Source organism: Mauremys reevesii, unplaced genomic scaffold, assembly GCF_016161935.1.
Source record: "Mauremys reevesii isolate NIE-2019 unplaced genomic scaffold, ASM1616193v1 Contig82, whole genome shotgun sequence".
In the NCBI taxonomy this organism is placed as follows: Eukaryota; Metazoa; Chordata; order Testudines; family Geoemydidae; genus Mauremys; species Mauremys reevesii.
The window spans coordinates 212,476-230,797 of NW_024100898.1; the positions used below are offsets into that span (position 1 = coordinate 212,476).

Consider the following 18,322-nt stretch of genomic DNA (forward strand, 5'->3'; position numbering starts at 1 on the left):
CGAGGTGGGGGCTGGTTATGCAGGGATCCCTCAGGGGGCACAGCTATAGGTGGGGCAAGGTGCAGGGGCTGAAGCACTGCACACAGGCCATGAAGAAGTGGCCTGTACCCCACCCCCAATTGGGGGTAGTGCAGGATGCAGAATGGAACCCTGCACTCCTGCCCCAACACCGCTAGGGTCTGCACTGACCACCCGTACCCAGTTCATGGGGGAAAGGGCCCCCTGAGACCCAGCCCCACACCAGCCCCCTCCAGAATCTTTAGGGCCGAGGCCAGAATGATGCTGGCCCAGCTGGGCCCTGCCTTACTCCTCCCCATTGCCCTCCCTCTAAGGCGATGACAACCCCCTGATCTCTCCCCATTGGGGGTCACTCCCTAGTCACAAAGATCGCCCTCCCCCACACAGTGAGGAGGCAGCTCTGAGAACAGCACTTTATTGCAGACACAGGGCAGACACTACTTCTTCTTGGAGACACCGACGGTTCTGCCCCGGCGCCCGGTCGTCTTGGTGTGCTGGCCCCGCACACGCAGCCTGGGGGAGAGAGGGGAGTGAGACGGGACCAGACCCCGGCCTGCCCTGCTGCTGCTCCCAGGTTCCAGACCTGTCCCCCCCACCCGCCAAATCTCTGAATCCACCCCTCAGCCAACTCCTATGGCCCTACACCCCCAGCTACACCCACATGCAAAGGCTCTGCGCCCAGTTCCCCCTCCCCTTATCCAGCCCAATGACCCCCTTTATCTTCAGCCACCCATCCCCACTGCACAGCAAAGGATGAAGGGGACCCCCAACCATCTCCCAGGGAGTAGGCAACAGGCCCCCCGCCATTCACCCTTCCCACCCCCACAGCTCTCACTCCTCTCGTACCCCCAGAAGTGGCGCAGGCCCCGATGCGCCCGGATTTTCTTTAGTCGCTCCAGGTCCTCACGCAGTTTGTTGTCCAGCCCGTTGGCCAGAACCTGAGGAGACAGACATGGAGGGGCGGGGGGTGAGGTCAGGCACAGCTGGACTGGCTCACAGACACCCAGGCCAGCTTCCCTCTGCAATAGGGGCCAGCACTAGCTGGGGCAGAGCCCCACAGGAGCAGCTGTGGGACAATCTGCCCCACCTCAGGGCTCCTCCTGATCTGTGATTGTCAGAGATCGTCTCAGGCCCTGCAGCGCGAGGTTTGATATCCCTGCCCATTGTCAGCATGAACTGGTCCAGCCCTGGATAGTCCGAGAGTCACAGAAATGCCCAATCCCACGGCAGTGAGTTCCACAGGCTAAGTACAGGGAACGTATGAAAAAGTCTTTCCTTGTAGCAGGTTTGAACTTGTCCCCTTTCAATTCCATGGCATCTCCCCTCATCCTCACGGCAGGAGTCATGGAGACAGAAGCCCCTGATCCGCCTCTCGAGTGCCGAGGGCAAGCATGCTAGGACAGGGTTCCTGTTAACTCTCAGTGACAGCCAATGGGCTGGGGCTCCCACAATGCACTGGGGTGACAAAGCCCCCTGCTGCCTACGGGACCCCAGAGCAGCCCCTGCAGTGGGGGGAGGAATGAGCCCAGCCCCACACTGCTCTGAACATCAGAGCCCCCCCAAACACACACCAAGCAATGGGCTCTGCACCCCGCTCTCACCTGGCTGTATTTGCCGTCTTTGACGTCCTTCTGCCTGTTGAGGAACCAGTCGGGGATCTTGTACTGCCGGGGGTTCTGCATGATAGTGATGACACGCTCCACCTGTGGGGGGCACAGAGATGGGATTAGGCAGGGGGCTCCCCTCACCCCAGAGACTCCCAACACCCCTGAGAGATCTCCCTCCTTCAGCCCAGACATCCCCCCTCCGAGACATTCCCAATCTCTTGATGCCAACCTCCACCTAGATACCCCAAGAAATCCACCCCCACCCAACACCCCTCAGCTGGCTCCCAGATACACCCCAAGCCTCAGCCCCCTTCACTGCATAGCCCCCCACCCAGGTTCCCAAGTGAGAGCCATACCACCTTCATCCCAGAGACCCCAGCTTCCTTTAGACCCCCACCCCATCTGAGACAAGTGCCACCCCTCATGGTCCCAGAGAGACCACCTCCCCCCTTGCCCACCTCATCCTCTGTCAGCTCCCCAGCCCTCTTGGTCAGGTCAATGTCCGCTTTCCTCAGCACCACATGGGCATAGCGCCGACCCACACCCTGGAAGGGGGAAGAAACATTAACAAAGCCCCAGGGCAGGAACTCAGTACCCTCCACCCCATAGGTAATAGGTAATAAAACGTTCCTATTTTAACATAACGTTCCCAGGAAGCTCAGTCTCTGGTGCTGAGGGCAAAACCCTCCACATGCCAGGACAAGTATCAGAGGGGGAGCCGTGTTAGTCTGGATCTGTAAAAGCAGCAAAGAATCCTGTGGCACCTTATAGACTAACAGACGTTTTGCAGCATGAGCTTTCGTGGGTGAATACCCACTTCTTCGGATGCAAGTTGCTGCTTATGCCAGGACAGAAGACCCTGCTTCAAGAGACACCCAGGGTACAGCCCAGCTTTAACCCCCCCCATACATGTCTCCGTATACACCCCCACCCTTGCCCATGAAACACAGACAGACCATGGGATCGAACCTGGGACCTCTGGAGCTCTACTGCATGAGGTAAAAGCCACCTAGCCATTAGCCCGGATCGTTAATCTGTCTCTCTGAGTGGTCTCAGTGCCACTAGATGGGACAGACACTACACCCGGAGGTGTTTGGGTTACACCTGCACCCTGCTCAGTGAGACCTTGTGACAGGGAGTTCCCCTGGCTAACTGCATGGCGTGAGAACCTTTGGGAGCCCGACCCCTTTCTCCATCCCATCCCAGCTGTGCAGCACCTCTCCTTCCGCCGGCCTGCCCGCTCCGCCACACAGGGTCAGCCCTGACCCCCAAGTCTTAGATGGGCCCCCCCAGCAGAACCCCATCTCCCCAGGGAGGGCGCCCCATGGATGCACACAGAGGCACTGGGATGTTTTTGCTGTTCTCGCTCTGGTACAGCATTCCCAGGGCTGACAGCAGGGATACACAGCCATGCCCCACCGGGGGGAGGGATACCCCAAGCCCCCCTCACCTTGATGGCGGTGATGGCGAAGGCGATTTTCCGTCGCCCATCTATGTTGGTGTTGAGCACTCGCAGGATGTGCTGGAATTTCTCAGGGATCACAAGAGACTAAGGAGAAAAGGAGCAGGGTGTGTGTGTCAGCACAGAACTGTCCCCTATCAATGCCCCCCCCCCCGCTGGGGGACACACTCCCCACAAGGCAGGAGTCAGCCCCAACCCTCTCCTCCAGGATGCAGCACCCCCCCACACTTGGCTGTTATATATAGTGGCAGTCGCCCCCCACCCTCTCTGCCAGCCTTGCCTCCAGTGCCCGTCCCCGGGAGCCCCCCCCCCGCAGCCAGCACGTCCCAGCCTCCCCCGCCCCGGGCCAGTCCCCTGTAACCCCCGCCTCTCCCCGCAAAGCCCCGCTTCTATCCTCCCCAGGGAGCGCGGGCGGGCCCCGCTGCCCCCCGCTGCGGGGCGGCTGGACCCTGATTCCCCCTCGGTCTGATGGCAGCTCCCCCCCCGGCCCCTTCCTGCCCCCGATCGGCTCCCCGGGGAGCCCCCAGCGGGAAATGGGGGGCGCCCCAGGAAGCCCCGGCTCCGCCCTCTCGGACAAGCCCCCGCCGGCCCCGCTGCCCCCCTCCCCGGGGCGGATGAACCCAGATTCCCCCCCGCTCTCACCATGGCGCCGACTCTGCGCTCCAGTCTCGCCCCGTCCGGAAGAGAGAGAGGAAGTGACGCGATGCCTCTTATAGACACTCCCCCTACAGGCAGATAAGCTTCCGGTCAGGGCAGTTCACCTTCCGGCAGAGAAGACAAACTTCCGGTTCTGCCCGTAGTCTTTCCAATCATCCTCCCGCAGAGTTCCACTAGGGACACGGCTACCGGGTTGGGCACCAATATGTGAGGTCCGGGTATGAAACCTGCCCCATGACAGAAGGTTCCTATAGGATTAAATCCCCCTATTTGATAGGGACTGACCCCCTTCGACTCCGGGTGGCATGTTCATGCCAGTTCATGCCCTCCCGTTCACTAAAGGAGGGGCTTTGTTACCTCATTTCCGGGAGACCCACCGCCCACCCGGTGCATCATGGGAGTTGTAGTTTTTTAAAGGCACACGACCGGAAATGAGCCCTTGGAGGCCCGGATGCGGTGGGAGCGAAAGAAGGAGCGGGGCGGGGATGATGGCGGCGCTGAGGCCCGATGAGGAGCTGGGGCTGCGGGTGACTGAGATGGAAGAAGAGGAGGGCATGGTGAGGGTCCCCCAGCCCAACTTCCGGTCCCCAGGCACCCCACTTCCGGTCCCTTCAAAATAGGCCCGTAGTGGGGAACCGCCCCCTGGTGTCCAAATTGGCCCCCACTTGTCATCAACCCCACCACCCCCAGCGTGCTGTGGGGCGGTCCTGGATCTGGGCAGGATTTGCATGTGACCCCGTTAAGTGTTGTGTGAAATGTGGGAGCCTGAAAGTTCAGCGACCTTTGACCCTGACCCCAGTGACCCCAGGCCCTCGCTGCATCACCCTGACCTCTGACCCCAACATGACCCCATCCCACTCTATCACCCCCATGCCTGTTCATGTGACCCCATATCCTTGTGACCCCTGACCCCACCCTGAACCTCCTGCCCCCTCTGGTCCCCCGACCTCTGCCCCTCCCCTGCTCTGTTCCCTCTCTCTGCGCCTCCCCCGCCGCCCCCAGCTCAGCTGCTAGGGGCCCCACATTGCCCCTCCCATCCGGACCCAGTGGCATCTGTCCTGTGTCTCAGCCGGTGCGTGGGGCTGCCGCATCTGGTGGCCAGGCCTCCGTCCCAAACACCGTGTGACATTAGCGACCCTCGCTGCGCGCTGACCATGGGTCTCTTATTTTTCCCATCCATGTGTGGAATTAATTTTGTTTTTTGCTCCAGTATGGAGGTGATATGTGACACATCACCTTCATATTGGCGCACATAACAAAATTCATGTGGTGGGGGTGGGGCCGAGGGGTTCGGAGTGTAGGAGGGGCTCAGGGCTGGGGCAGAGGTTTGGGGTGTGGAGGGGGTTAGGGCTCTGGCTGGGGTGTGGGCTGGGGTGTGGGGCCGGGGGTGAGGGTTTTGGGGTGCAGGCTGCCCCAGGGCTACAGTGGGGAGAGAGGACTCCCCCCAGCTCTCTCTCTCTCTACGCAGCAGCACCTGGGCTGGTGGGGGAGAGGCACCTCTCCTCGCCATGGCAGCTCTGGGGTTGGGGCTGCAGGATAGGTGTCCCGGCCTCAGCAGGTCCAGGCTGCGGCAGAGTTGGGGCCGGGGGAGGGATGCCCCGGCCGCAGTAGGTCCTCGGGTGGGTTCCCTGAGAGCCTGCACTGCGCTAAATAGGCTGCTGTGTGGCCGCGCAGCTTCCAGGGAACTGAGGTGCTGACCCTCACCAGTGCTATGTATCCTCTGTCTCCACGTGTTAACCATGATCTTTCACTCCCTGCGGTGCCCTGACCACCCCCCCCATAACCTCAGATTCTCCTATCCCCTGAATCCACCCTCAGCTGTCATCTTTGACCCCACGGTGTCCCCCATGACCCTGGGACCTCCTGTTTCATGGGTGATAGAACCCCACTGGCCCCTTTTTGTGCCCCACACCCCATAGCTTCCAACTCCTGTACCATGTCCCTGTAGTCTTTGATCTCTGCAGTGAGCCCTACGGTCTGTGCTCCCTCCTTGACCCCCACTTGTCCCTCTGTTCCTAGCCCCCCCCCCCGTAACCCTGAGCTCTATTCCCTGAACCTCTATGGCACTTATACCCTCCATCCTGCCTAGCCTGGTCACTGGGTGTACCTCCAAGACCCCTTCCCCAGAGCCTAGTGGAGCTCACTGCTCCCCCACAGTCCCCCGTAACAACTTGACCTGCACTCCCTAGGGCCGTGGAGAGGAGCAGTCGCTGCAGCTGAACTTGGGGGACCTGGACCTCACCTCAGATGAGTTCATCCTGGATGAAGTGGACAGTAAGGGGAGGGGGGGGCTTACCCCTGCACAGCAACCAGTGGGGGGCAGACAGTGATCTGGGAAAGTGGGGGAAGGCCGTGAGGTGGGGGAGGTCAGGAGTAGTTTGGGTGGATGTAGGGAGGTGGGGGAGCACTGTGGCGTGGGGGGAATGCAGGGAGGTGGGGGTACTGTGGGGAGGTGGGTTTGGGGGACCACTGTTATGGGAACTGACCCAGTCTCCCCTACCCTAGTTCACATCCAAGCCAACCTGGAGGACTCCCTGGTTCAGGAGGCGCTGAAGACAGTAAGTTGCCCCCCTCCTCCCTCTCCTGGGGCAGGGGCCCAGCTGAGCCCCTGCCCCCCAGCCCAGGTGACTCTCCCCTCTCTCCCCAGGGTGTGGATCTGCGGCAGTATTCCAAGCAGGTGGAACTGGAGCTGCAGCACATTGAGCACGCCTCCATCAGGGACTGTATCCTGCCTCATGGAGTCCCCCTACAGCCCACGAAGTGTGGGTGGGGTCAGATGGGGGGAGGTCTCAGTGACTGGGGGAGGTCCTTGCACCCTGGCTGTACTGCTTCATACTCTGGGGCAGAGGTCCCCAACGCGGTGCCCGCGGGCGCCATGGCAAAGCGGGTGTCAAGGGGCAAACCCCTCCCCAGGAGAAAGAGGAAAGTGGCCCCTCCCCAGGGCCTCTCACAAGCATTCCCCCCATTGCCTGGCTGGTTGGGCCCCCCATGCCCATTTCCTTAGCAGCCTGCCTGCCCTGCAGACATCAAGGAGAGCAAGAACATCACCTCCCTGCACAACCAGATCACTGCCTGTGACGCCATCCTGGAGGTGAGCCTCTGAACCCTGTGGGGCCCCCACCCCTCCAGGCCCCCACCCTTAGGTCACTGCCTGGGTTACCATCCTGAAGGTGATACCTGGAACCCCATAACCCCCCAACCTCCTGATGCCCCCAAACTCTCCGCACCCCCACCCCTCACTCCCCAGAGCACTGTCTGCAGTTCTTGTCTCTGACTGGGCCACCCTCCCCCGCAGCGCATGGAGCAGATGCTGAGCTCCTTCCAGTGTGACCTGAGCAGCATCAGCTGCGAGATCCAGACGCTGCAGGAGCAGTCGGTGGCCATGAACCTGCGGCTCAAGAACCGCCAGGCCGTGCGTAGCCAGCTCAGCCAGCTGGTGGACGAGCTCGTGGTGCCAGCTGCCATGATCAGGTGGGGAGCTGGGCTGGGGGCCAGCCACCGTGGTCAGGTCGGGGGCTGAGCTGGGGGCCGTCCGCCATTATCAGATGGGGGACTGGGCTGAGGACTGGCTGCCAGGCAGGGGGATGGGAGGTGTGGGGAAGGCACTGTGCGGGGACAAGCTGGGGACGGGCTGCCATGGTTGGGGGGGTGGGGAGGCTGAGCTGAGGACCTGCTGCCAGGCAGGGGGATGGGAGGTGTGGGGAGGGCACCGTGCGGGGACAGACTGCAGGGAGATGAGGGTGTAGGCGTTGGTGGGTAGGGGAGTTTGGGGTGCTGGCCACCACCTCTGGGCTGGATGCGCAGGCTGTGAGGTGTGACCCTGCCCCCGCGCCCCCAGCACCATCCTGGAGGCCCCGGTGACTGAGCAGGACTTCCTGGAGCAGCTGCACGAGCTGAACAACAAGATGAACTACGTGAAGGAGCAGGCCTTCCGCGAGACCATGGCCTGCACCGACGTGCACAACGTGCTGGACCGGCTGAAGGTCAAGGTGAGCCCCGCCCTGGGAGAGCAAGCTCGGCCCCTCCCCCAGAGCCGGGCCAGCTGCGCTCCGTCTCCCCGAGACCCCAGCGGTCAGGGGTCACTGGTCAGGCTGCGTCAGCCCCTCCCGGGGGATCTCTGCAAATGGGGTGGCCCTGCTGGTCACACGGGTGTTGCGGGATGGAGGTGCAGTGGGTGTGGAGCTGAGGGAGTGGGGAGGCGCTGGGGGGAAGGGAAGGGTGTCCGCGTGGGCTCAGCCTGCCCTGTGGTCCGTGATCCGCTCCCCCTCGACCCTTTGCAGGCTGTGACCAAGATCCGGGAGTTCATCCTACAGAAAATCTACTCGTTCCGCAAACCCATGACCAACTACCAGATCCCCCAGAATGCCCTGCTCAAGTACAGGTCAGCCATGGGTTGGGGAGTAAACGAGAATCCCCCAGAATGCCCTGCTCCAGTAGAGGTCAGCCATGGGGTGGGGGGTAAATGAGAATCCCCCAGAATGCCCTGTCCCAGTACAGGTCAGCCATGGGGTGGAGGTTAATGGGGATTCCCCAGAATGCACTGCTCCAGGAAATGTCAGCCATTGGAGTGTGGATGGGAGCGTATGGGGATCTCCCAGAATTCCCTGCTCCACTGCACGTTAGCCAGCGGGCAGTGGGGGCTATGGCGCTCTCCCAGAATGCCCTGCACCAGTGGCGGGCAGTTCCCCAGACTGACGCGCCTTGGCAGGTTCTTCTACCAGTTCCTGCTCGGGAACGAGCGGTCGGTGGCCCAGGAGCTGCGGGAGCAGTACGTGGAGACCATGAGCAAGATCTACCTGTCCTACTTCAAATCCTACACCAGCCGCCTCATGAAGATCCAGGTGAGGGGAGCCCGGGGAGAGTGGGGCAGCCCTCGGGGTGGGGGTGGGGGTGTACAGAGCCTCGTGGGGCTGGCGTGTTGGGGTGGGGATTCCCACACAGCGTGCTCTGATTCCCCACCATGTGAATGACAGGGTGGGGATGGGGGACCCCATGCTAACCTTCCCCCCATCTGTCCTGCAGTACTGGGAGGAGGGGCTGGGAACCCCACACTGACCCCCGTCTGTCCATCAGTGTTGGGGGAGGGGCTGGGGATCCCACACTGACACCCCCCCATCTGCCTGTCTGTCCTGCAGTACGAGGAGGTGGCGGAGAAGGATGACCTGATGGGAGTGGAGGACACGGCCAAGAAAGATATCCTGGCTGCCTGTGCCTGGAAAGCTGCATTCCCAGGCACCCTGCGGGCAGGGAAAGTGTGTGGGGCTGAGGGTGGGGCTCGCTGGGAAGGCGAAGGGGTGGGGCTGGGGACTGGCTGGGAAGGTGCGGGAAGCGGAGCGGGGGGGGGCAGCATCTCCCCGCTCTTTCCCTTGACACCTCCCTGCACGGTTTTTCTCAAAGCCCTCACTGAAGAACCGCAACACGATCTTCACGCTGGGGAACCGGGGCAGCGTGATTGGGGGGGCCGAGCTGGAGGGGCCCATCATTGTGCCCCACGCTGCCCAGAAGAGCGATGTCCGCGTGAGCAAATGGGGGGTCAGGCTGGGGGGGCTGGGGAGGAGATGTGGTGGGGACAGGAGGCTTGGCCCGGCTGTGGGGGGAGGGGCGGGAAGCTGTGACCTCTTAGGGCCAGTGGATCAGGGGGGCCACTGGGGAAGCAGGTTGGGGGGCGCTGGGTGCGTGTCCCTCCCCCCCCAGCAGTACCCCTTCGAGTCGCGGTTCCCCTGCCCGAGGGGTTGGGGGGCCTGTGTCCCCACCCCCCAGCTAACCCCCCCCCCCGGCAGTACCCCTTCGAGTCGCGGTTCCCCTGCCAGAGGGGTTGGGGGGCTGTGTCCAGCCCCTCCAGCTAACCCCCCCCCGGCAGTACCCCTTCGAGTCTCTGGTCCCCTGCCAGAGGAGTTGGGGGGGCTGTGTCCGGCCCCCCCCAGCTAACCCCCCCCCGGCAGTACCCCTTCGAGTCGCGGTTCCTCTGCCAGAGGGGTTGGGGGCCTGTGTCCCCCAGCTAACCGCCCCCGGCAGTACCCCGTTGAGTCGCGGTTCCCCTGCCAGAGGGGTTGGGGCGCTGTGTCCGGCCCCCCCAGCTAACCCCCCCCCGGCAGTACCCCTTCGAGTCGCTGTTCCCCTGCCAGAGGGGTTGGGGGGCTGTGTGTCCCCCAGCAGCTAACCCCGGCAGTACCCTTCGAGTCGCTGTTCCCCTGCCAGAGGGTTGGGGGCTGTGTGTCCCCCCCACAGCAGCTAACCCCCCCCCCCGGCAGTACCCCTTCGAGTCGCTGTTCCCCAGCCAGAGGGGTTGGGGGGCTGTGTGTCCCCCCAGCTAACCCCTCCCCCCCCGGCAGTACCCCTTCGAGTCGCTGTTCCGCAGCCAGCACTACGCTCTGCTGGACAACAGCTGCCGCGAGTATCTCTTCCTCTGCGACTTCTTCCTGGTGACGGGGCCCAGCGCCCAGGAGCTCTTCAACGCCGTCATGGGCAAGACGCTGGCCATGTTCCTGGTGAGCCTGGGGGCGGGGGCTCGGCGGGGGGGGGAGATGGGCAAGGCGCTGGCCATGTTCCTGGTGAGCCTGGGGTGGGGGCTCGGCGGGGAGATGGGCAAGGCGCTGGCCATGTTCCTGGTGAGCCTGGGGCGGGGCTCGGCGGGGAGATGGGCAAGACGCTGGCCATGTTCCTGGTGAGCCTGGGGTGGGGCTCGGCGGGGAGATGGGCAAGGCGCTGGCCATGTTCCTGGTGAGCCTGGGGAGGGGCTCGGCGGGGGAGATGGGCACGCGCTGGCCATGTTCCTGGTGAGCCTGGGGCGGGGCTCGGCGGGGAGATGGGCAAGGTGCTGGCCGTGTTCCTGGTGAGCCTGGGGTGGGGGCTCGACGGGGAGATGAGCAAGGCGCTGGCCGTGTTCCTGGTGAGCCTGGGGCGGGGCTCGGCGGGGAGATGGGCAAGGTGCTGGCCATGTTCCTGGTGAGCCTGGGGAGGGGCTCGGCAGGGAGATGGGCAAGGCGCTGGCCATGTTCCTGGTGAGCCTGGGGAGGGCTCGGCGGGGGAGATGGGCAAGACGCTGGCCATGTTCCTGGTGAGCCTGGGGGGAGGGCTCGGCGGGGGAGATGGGCACGGCGCTGGCCATGTTCCTGGTGAGCCTGGGGGCGGGGGCTCGGCGGGGGGGGGGGAGATGGGCAAGGTGCTGGCCGTGTTCCAGGTGAGCCTGGGGTGGGGGCTCGACGGGGAGATGAGCAAGGCGCTGGCCGTGTTCCTGGTGAGCCTGGGGCGGGGCTCGGCGGGGAGATGAGCAAGGCGCTGGCCGTGTTCCTGGTGAGCCTGGGGTGGGGGCTCGGCGGGAGATGGGCAAGACGCTGGCCATGTTCCTGGTGAGCCTGGGGTGGGGGCTCGGCGGGGAGATGGGCAAGACGCTGGCCGTGTTCCTGGTGAGCCTGGGGAGGGGGCTCGGCGGGGAGAGGGGCAAGGCGCTGGCCATGTTCCTGGTGAGCCTGGGGGTGGGGGCTCAGCGGGGGCAGGCCGGGGCGGGGGTGATGAGCAAGGCGCTGGCCGTGTTCCTGGTGAGCCTGGGGCGGGGGCTCGGCGGGGTGATGAGCAAGGCGCTGGCCGCGTTCCTGGTGAGCCTGGGGCGGGGGCTCGGCGGGGATGGGCAAGGCGCTGGCCATGTTCCTGGTGAGCCTGGGGCGGGGCTCGGCGGGGAGATGAGCAAGGCGCTGGCCGTGTTCCTGGTGAGCCTGGGGCGGGGGCTCGGCGGGGATGGGCACGGCGCTGGCCGTGTTCCTGGTGAGCCTGGGGGCGGGGGCTCGGCGGGGGGGGGAGATGGGCAAGGCGCTGGCCGTGTTCCTGGTGAGCCTGGGGGCGGGGGCTCGGCGGGGGGGGGAGATGGGCAAGGCGCTGGCCGTGTTCCGGGTGAGCCTGGGGAGGGGCTCGGCGGGGGAGATGGGCAAGGCGCTGGCCGTGTTCCTGGTGAGCCTGGGGCGGGGCTCGGCGGGGGAGATGGGCAAGGCGCTGGCCGTGTTCCTGGTGAGCCTGGGGAGGGGGCTCGGCGGGAGATGGGCAAGGCGCTGGCCATGTTCCTGGTGAGCCTGGGGAGGGCTCGGCGGGAGATGGGCAAGGCGCTGGCCATGTTCCTGGTGAGCCTGGGGCGGGGCTCGGCGGGCGGGGAGATGGGCAAGGCGCTGGCCGTGTTCCTGGTCAGCCTGGGGCGGGGCTCGGTGGGGATGGGCAGGCGCTGGGCGTGTTCCTGGTGAGCCTGGGGCGGGGGCTCGGTGGGGATGGGCAAGGCGCTGGGCGTGTTCCTGGTGAGCCTGGGGACGGGGGCTCGGCGGGGGTGGGCAGGCCGGGGGGGAGATGCTGGGGTGTTGCTGCGGGGAGGGGGCAGCTGTTGTGGGCTGTCGGCCCCTTTGACCCGTGTCTGTGCCCCCTAGAAACACATGGATGGGTACGTGTGCGACTGCTACGACAGCATCGCCATCTTCCTCTGCATCCACATCGTCCTGCGCTTCCGAGCCATCATGGCCAAGCGCAACGTCCCCGCCATCGACAAGTGAGTGTGGGACCCCCCTGCTCTGCTGCTGGGCCCCAAACCCCCCCCCCCCTGCGCTGGGAGAGCCCCAGGGTCCTGGCTCCCAGCCCCCTGCTCTGCCACTGGGCCCCACAGCCTGCCCGGCGCTGGGAGAGCCCCGGAGTCCTGGCTCCCAGCCCCCTGCTCTGCCGCTGGGCCCCACAGCCCACCCGGCGCTGGGAGAGACCCGGAGTCCTGGCTCCCAGCCCCCTGCTCTGCCACTGGGCCCCACAGCCCACCCGGCTCTGGGAGAGACCACTACAGTCCTGGCTCCCAGCTCCCTGCTCTGCCACTGGGCCCCACTCCTCAGCTGGCTCTGGGAGAGCCCCCCAGAGTCCTGACTCCTAGCCCCCCCTGCTCTGCCGCTGGGCCCCACACCCCCACCTCCCCCCCGTGCAGGGAGAGCCCCGGAGTCCTGGCTCCCAGCCCCCTGCTCAGCCGCTGGGCCCCACAGCCCACCCGGCTCTGGGAGAGACCACTACAGTCCTGGCTCCCACCCCCTGGTCTGACCGCTGGGCCCCACTCCTCAGCTGGCGCTGGGAGAGCCCCCAGGAGTCCTGGCTCCCAGCCCCCCCTGCTCTGCCGCTGGGCCCCACAGCCTGCCCGGCTCTGGGAGAGCCCCCCGGAGTCCTGGCTCCCAGCCCCCTGGTCTGCCCGCTGGGCCCCACAGCCCGCCCAGAGCCAGGAGAGAACCCAGGCCTCCGACTCCCCCCAGGTACTGGGACACGCTGCTGGAGATCCTGTGGCCGCGGTTCGAGTACATCCTAGAGCTGAATATCCAGAGCATCCAGAACACGGACCCCCAGAGACTGGGCTTCCTGGACACGCGCCCCCACTATGTAGGGGGGATGGGCATGGGGGGCTGGGGGTGGGGGCTCACCCTGGGAAGGGTGGGTAGTGTTGGTGGGAGGGGTTGGGGGTGTGGGGAGTTAGTGGGTGCTCATATGGGGCAAGGGGGGTGAGGGCTGTCTGGGGAGTAGGGGGGGCTGGCCTAGGGCAGAGTGAGTAGTTTGGGGGGGTTGGGGTGTCGGGTGGAGGTCAGGGAACACCGGGGGGGCAGTGTCTGGGGGTCCCTGGGAACCCTGCTGTGCCCTCACCCCCCGCACCCCATGTCCCCCCAGATCACACGGCGCTATGCAGAGTTCTCTTCTGCCATCGTCAGCATCAACCAGACCTTCCCCAACGAGCGAACCCACACGCTGCTGGGGCAGCTGCAGGTACGGGGGGAGGGGGGACCCAGCACAATGGTGGGTGCAATGGATACCAGGGTGGGCCCTGTGTTGCCAGAGAGCTATGGGTATCATGGGGAGGGAGATACAGCCCAGGGACCCAGGAGTCCTGCGGCCGGGGGGAGCTGGGGTCACAGCCAGGGGACCCAGGAGTCCTGCGGCCGGGGGGAGCTGGGGTCGCTCGGGCCCATGGGGGTGGGGCACACCCAGCTCGGGCACAGGGGTGACTGGCTCGGCCCCTCAGCCCTGGCTCTGCCCCAGGTGGAGGTGGAGAACTTCGTGCTGCGGGTGGCGGCTGAGTTCTCATCGCGCAAGGAGCAGCTCATCTTCCTCATCAACAACTACGACATGATGCTGAGCGTCCTCATGGTAACGGCCCCCCACATGCTCCACCCCCCCAGAGCCAGCCTGTGCCCTGGGGAACTGGCACCCTCCAGAGGCGACAGGCCCCATGTCCCCTCCCTGCCCCCCTGAGCCAGGTAGTCCCTGCCCTGGGGCTGGGTGGGAGCCGGTGCCCCCTAGATGAGACAGGCCCAGTGTCCCATTCCAACCTCGACCAGCCTTTTACCCCCCTGCCCTGGGGCTGGCTGACGGCCAGTGCCCCATAGAGGGGAGCGGCGGCCCTGTGTCCCCTTCCCTGACTCCCTCTCCCCCCCATCCCCTGAACCAGGCAGCCCCCCCCACTTTGGTGCTGACAGCCCTGGGGTGACAGGTCCCCGCCCCCCAGCTTGGTGCTGACAGCGCTGGGGTGACAGGTCACTCCCCCCCACCCTGTTCCCTGCCCCACCTCGTTTGGTGCTGAGGGCCCTGGGCTGACAAATCACACCCCTGCCCCATTCCTTCCCCAGGAGCGGGCGGTGGAGGAGAGCAAGGAGGTGGAGGGCTTCCAGCAGCTGCTTTCAGCCCGGTCCCAGGTGAGTTCCCATGCACCACACAACTAGGGCCAAAGTGTGGCTATGGGTCCAGGCGGGGGGCACTGATCTGGGGTGGTGGTGGTCTGGAACAGATGAGGTGGAGTGCGGGGTGCCGGGGGGGCGGGGCTCTGGAACAGATGGGGCAGGGTGGGGGGCTGGAACAGGTGGGGTGGGGGTGCGGTGCTCTGGAACAGACGGGGGGGCGCGGTGAGGAATCAGCTGAGCCCAAGCTCCATCCTGGGGTCACAATTGTCCCTTCTGGCCTTGGAATTGAAGAATGCGTCACGTGGCCCTTTGGGGGTGTGTGTAGGGGGAGTGGGGACCTGGTGCCCCCTGGTGCCACCACAAGGACCCTCCCACATGGGGTCTCCCCACCCAGTGGGAAGCTTCCTGGGGTGCCCTGATCCAGGCCTGGGACCCAGGGGTAGGAAATGGGGGGGAGGCTGTGCTGGGGCGGGGCAGTGCCGGGGTGGGAGTGGGGATGGGGGCAGGGCTGGTGGTGGGAGTGGTGGGAGGATGGGGATAGGGCTGGCGCTGGGCTGGGGCAGGGCCAGTGCTGGGCTGGGGTGGGAGTGTGGAGATGATGGCGGGGCAGGGCTGGCGCTGGGATGGGGGTAGGAGTGGGGAGGATGGGGGCAGGGCTGGCGCTGGGATGGGGGTGGGAGTGGGAGGAGGATGGTGGGGCGCTGGGATGGGGTGGGAGTGGGAGGAGGATGGGGGCAGGGCCGGCGCTGGGCTGGGGTGGGAGTGTGGAGAGGATGGGGTGGGAGTGGGAGGAGGATGGGGGGCAGGGCCGGCGCTGGGATGGGGTGGGAGTGGGGGAGGATGGGGGCAGGGATGGCGCTGAGATGGGGTGGGAGTGGGGGAGGATGGGGGCAGGGCCAGTGCTGGGCTGGGGTGGGAGTGTGGCGGCGATGGGCGGGGCAGGGCTGGTGCTGGGATGGGGGTGGGAGTGGGAGGAGGATGGGGGCAGGGCTGGCGCTGGGATGGGGTGGGAGTGGGAGGAGGATGGGGGGGCAGGGCTGGCGCTGGGATGGGGGTGGGAGTGGGGGGAGGATGGGGGGGCAGGGCTGGTGCTGACTCTCCCCTCCCCCCCCCAGGAGTTCATCGAGGAGATCCTGTCGCCCCCGTTCGGGGGGATGATCGCCTTCGTCAAGGAGTCGGAGTCACTCATTGAGAAGGGGCAGCTCGACCGGCTGCGTGGGGAGGAGGGTGAGACACGGGGACCCCCCTGCCCCCCACACGAGGAGGGTGACAAACAGGGATCCCGTTCCTACCCCCTTGTCTCCACCGCTCCACTGGCTACACCAGCGGGGAGCTGTAAGGGTCCCTCGGCCGGCGGCTGGGCCTGTCCTCGGTGCTGGCTTCTCTACAAAGGGGTTCCCCAAATAGGGGGAGGTTCTAGGCTCTGCCCCCCCCCAGTGGCCCTGACCCCCTCTCTCCCCAGCCCGGGTGACCCAGCTGGTGCGTGGATTCTCCACCACATGGAAGGCCTCGGTGGAATCGCTGAGCCAGGACGTCATGAGATCCTTCAGCAACTTCAAAAACGGGACCAGCATCATTCAGGTGAGACAGGGAGCCGGGAGGCTGGCAGGGACCCCCAGAGGCCACCGAGTCCAGCCCCCTGTGCTGAGGCCGGGCCAAGTAAACCCAGCCCAGCCCCCGCGGGAGCTTGTCCAACCTGGCCTGAAAAGCCTCCAGGGACGGGGATTCCTGGGTGTGGGGCCTGGTCCGGGGCCCCAGCCTCCCCCCGGCGCCTGGTCCGGAGCATCGCTGCCTGGGGAGTTAGAAAACGTTTCCTCATCTCCAGCCGGACTCACCCCTTGCTCCGTGTCCTGCCTGCTGGGGCCACGGAGAGCAGGCGACCCCCGTCCTCTCCAGAACAGCCCGGGGCCGAGCTGAAGGCTGCTCTCAGCCCCCCCCAGGACTAACCGAGCCAGGTCGGGGTCCTGAACCCTTTGTCACTTGTGTTCTCCTCTGGACTCTCCCACTTGGCCCCAGTGGGGCCCAGGGCTGGACCGTTACGCCCTGCGTCTGACACACGCCACCCGTTAGCACAGCCCAGCGTGACACCAGCCTTCTCCCCAGCTGCAGCACAGGGCTGGTTCCCACTCACTCGCTGTGTGATGCACCGTAACCCCCGCTGCGGCTCGGCAGCCCCCCAGCCAGCTAGACCCGAGGCTGGAGCTGTGTCTGTTCTCCTGCCGCAGGGACCTACTTTGCACTTTACTGAATTCAGACCAGTTCTCCGAGGTGTCCGGGCTGGTTAGAATTCTAACCCTGCCCTCCACAGCGCTGGCAAGGCCCCCCCGCCCAGGCCCCCCCCCCCAGGCCTGATGTCAGCTGCAGATTTGATAAGCAGCGTCTCTGCTCCATTCTCTAAGCCATTAGTAAAACTATTGACTAGTACAGGAGCCAGGACCGACCCTGGCAGGGACCCCCCTAGATACGCCCTCCCGGTCTGACAAGCTCCCCCTTATAGTCATTTCATGTAGCCCCCCCGGCCCCTGGCAGGGACAGGCATGAGGGGGGCTGGGATGTTCCTTAGAGCCCCGTTACCCTGCAGCTGCTCCCCCAGGGAGGGGCTAAGGACGGCCCAGCAGCAGTAATGGTATTGACGTTATGTATGGGTCGGGGGTCGGTCTGAGAGCCAGCTCCCGCCAGGTGGGGACTGGAGCGCCGCGGTCTGGGGGGAGGTGGCACTGCCTGTGGGGGGATGGACACGGGGCATTGAGGGGCTCTGACTCCCCCACTCTCTCCCCCCTGCAGGGGGCGCTGACCCAGCTGATCCAGTACTATCACCGCTTCCACAAGGTGCTGGCGCAGCCGCCCCTGCGCGCCCTGCCGGCCCGTGCCGAGCTCATCAACATCCACCACCTCATGGTGGAGCTGAAGAAACACAAGCCCAACTTCTAGGAGAGGGGAACCTGTGGCCCCCAACCCTGCCCCAGGCCTGAGGGGGCGGGAATCGGCACAGCCCCCTCCCCTGCGTGGGCACAGGGGGGTTGTGCCCCCTCTCCCCAGTGCACTGTGGGGAGTGGAAAACCCTTGTCCCACTCTTCCCTTCTCCCCCTGCTGCTGTAACCCACTGGGACCAGTCTAACCCCAGCGCTCCCCACCAACTTGTGGGGCCCCTATGGTTGGGGGGGCAGCTCCAGGCTGCAGCAGGGACCTGTCCCCCCCCATGTCAGCACCCCTTTCTGCCCTGCAGTGGCTCCCCCCAAGGGAGGGGGAAGGTGAGGGACCTGCAGGTGGGGGTCGGGGGGGCTCTCCCCTCCCCTCCAGGTGGCTTGTGTGTGTATCTGGCTTTGTACAGTGACAATAAACTCCCTGCTACTCACCAGCTTGTCTGGGACCCCTGGCATGGGGAGTGGGGGAACAGCAGGGAGGACCCCACCCACCCTGCTCTAGCACAGAGAAGGGAGATTGGGTGGGAATCAGGGCCTGCATCTGGTACCCGGCTCAGACACGTGCTCCAGCGGCCTGAACTCCCCCAGCTCAGACCAGCATGTCCAGTTCACCCAGTACCTCCCCTCCCTAACATGAGGGGGAGCCAGGACTCCTGGGTTCTCTCCCGGCTCTGGGAGGGGAGTGGGGGCTGCTGGGTCAGAGGAGCAGGAGCTGGGAGCCAGGACTCCTGGGTTCTCTCCCCGGCTCTGGAAGGTGAGTGGGGGCTGGTGCGTTAGAGCAGGGGAGGCTGGGAGCCAGGACTCCTGGGTTCTCTCCCCGGCTCTGGAAGGTGAGTGGGGGCTGGTGCATTAGAGCAGGGGAGGCTGGAGCCAGGACTCCTGGGTTCTCTCCCCGGCTCTGGAAGGTGAGTGGGGGCTGGTGGGTTAGAGCAGGGGAGGCTGGGAGCCAGGACTCCTGGGTTTTCTCCCAGCTCTGGGAGGGGA

The 18,322-nt window shown here is 65.5% G+C and overlaps 2 protein-coding genes across 2 annotated transcripts; one reads left to right on the top strand and one right to left on the bottom strand.

The window, feature by feature from the left end:
* Positions 1 to 419: 419 nt before the first annotated feature.
* On the bottom strand, positions 420 to 3,923 carry RPS18 (ribosomal protein S18). Its single transcript, XM_039519101.1, has 6 exons — positions 3,730 to 3,923; positions 3,076 to 3,174; positions 2,084 to 2,170; positions 1,620 to 1,721; positions 865 to 956; positions 420 to 531 (listed from the first exon to the last, which is right to left on the bottom strand). The coding sequence occupies exons 1-6, from the start codon at positions 3,730 to 3,732 to the stop codon at positions 456 to 458; spliced, it is 459 nt and encodes a 152-aa protein (XP_039375035.1). The 5' UTR covers positions 3,733 to 3,923; the 3' UTR covers positions 420 to 455.
* Positions 3,924 to 4,057: 134 nt separating this feature from the next.
* On the top strand, positions 4,058 to 17,769 carry VPS52 (VPS52 subunit of GARP complex). The gene is made up of 20 exons (XM_039519096.1): positions 4,058 to 4,301; positions 5,934 to 6,018; positions 6,250 to 6,302; positions 6,392 to 6,467; positions 6,768 to 6,835; positions 7,040 to 7,215; positions 7,583 to 7,733; positions 8,025 to 8,125; positions 8,453 to 8,585; positions 8,880 to 8,937; positions 9,128 to 9,261; positions 10,077 to 10,232; positions 12,150 to 12,268; positions 13,002 to 13,125; positions 13,408 to 13,503; positions 13,777 to 13,884; positions 14,364 to 14,429; positions 15,530 to 15,641; positions 15,877 to 15,995; positions 17,199 to 17,769. The coding sequence occupies exons 1-20, from the start codon at positions 4,176 to 4,178 to the stop codon at positions 17,343 to 17,345; spliced, it is 2,208 nt and encodes a 735-aa protein (XP_039375030.1). The 5' UTR covers positions 4,058 to 4,175; the 3' UTR covers positions 17,346 to 17,769.
* The last annotated feature ends 553 nt before the right edge of the window (positions 17,770 to 18,322 follow it).

Excerpts from the sequence above, each read along its gene's own strand:
- RPS18 (XM_039519101.1), bottom strand. Across the intron at positions 2,171-3,075 it reads TCGCCATCACCGCCATCAAG|GGTGTGGGTCGGCGCTATGC; the intron begins GTGAGGGGGGCT and ends TCCCCCTTCCAG. Across the intron at positions 957-1,619 it reads AAGACGGCAAATACAGCCAG|GTTCTGGCCAACGGGCTGGA; the intron begins GTGAGAGCGGGG and ends CTGTCTCCTCAG.
- VPS52 (XM_039519096.1), top strand. The coding sequence starts at position 4,176 with ATGAGCCCTTGGAGGCCCGGATGCGGTGGGAGCGAAAGAAGGAGCGGG. Across the intron at positions 14,430-15,529 it reads TGCTTTCAGCCCGGTCCCAG|GAGTTCATCGAGGAGATCCT; the intron begins GTGAGTTCCCAT and ends TCCCCCCCCCAG. Across the intron at positions 15,996-17,198 it reads ACGGGACCAGCATCATTCAG|GGGGCGCTGACCCAGCTGAT; the intron begins GTGAGACAGGGA and ends TCCCCCCTGCAG.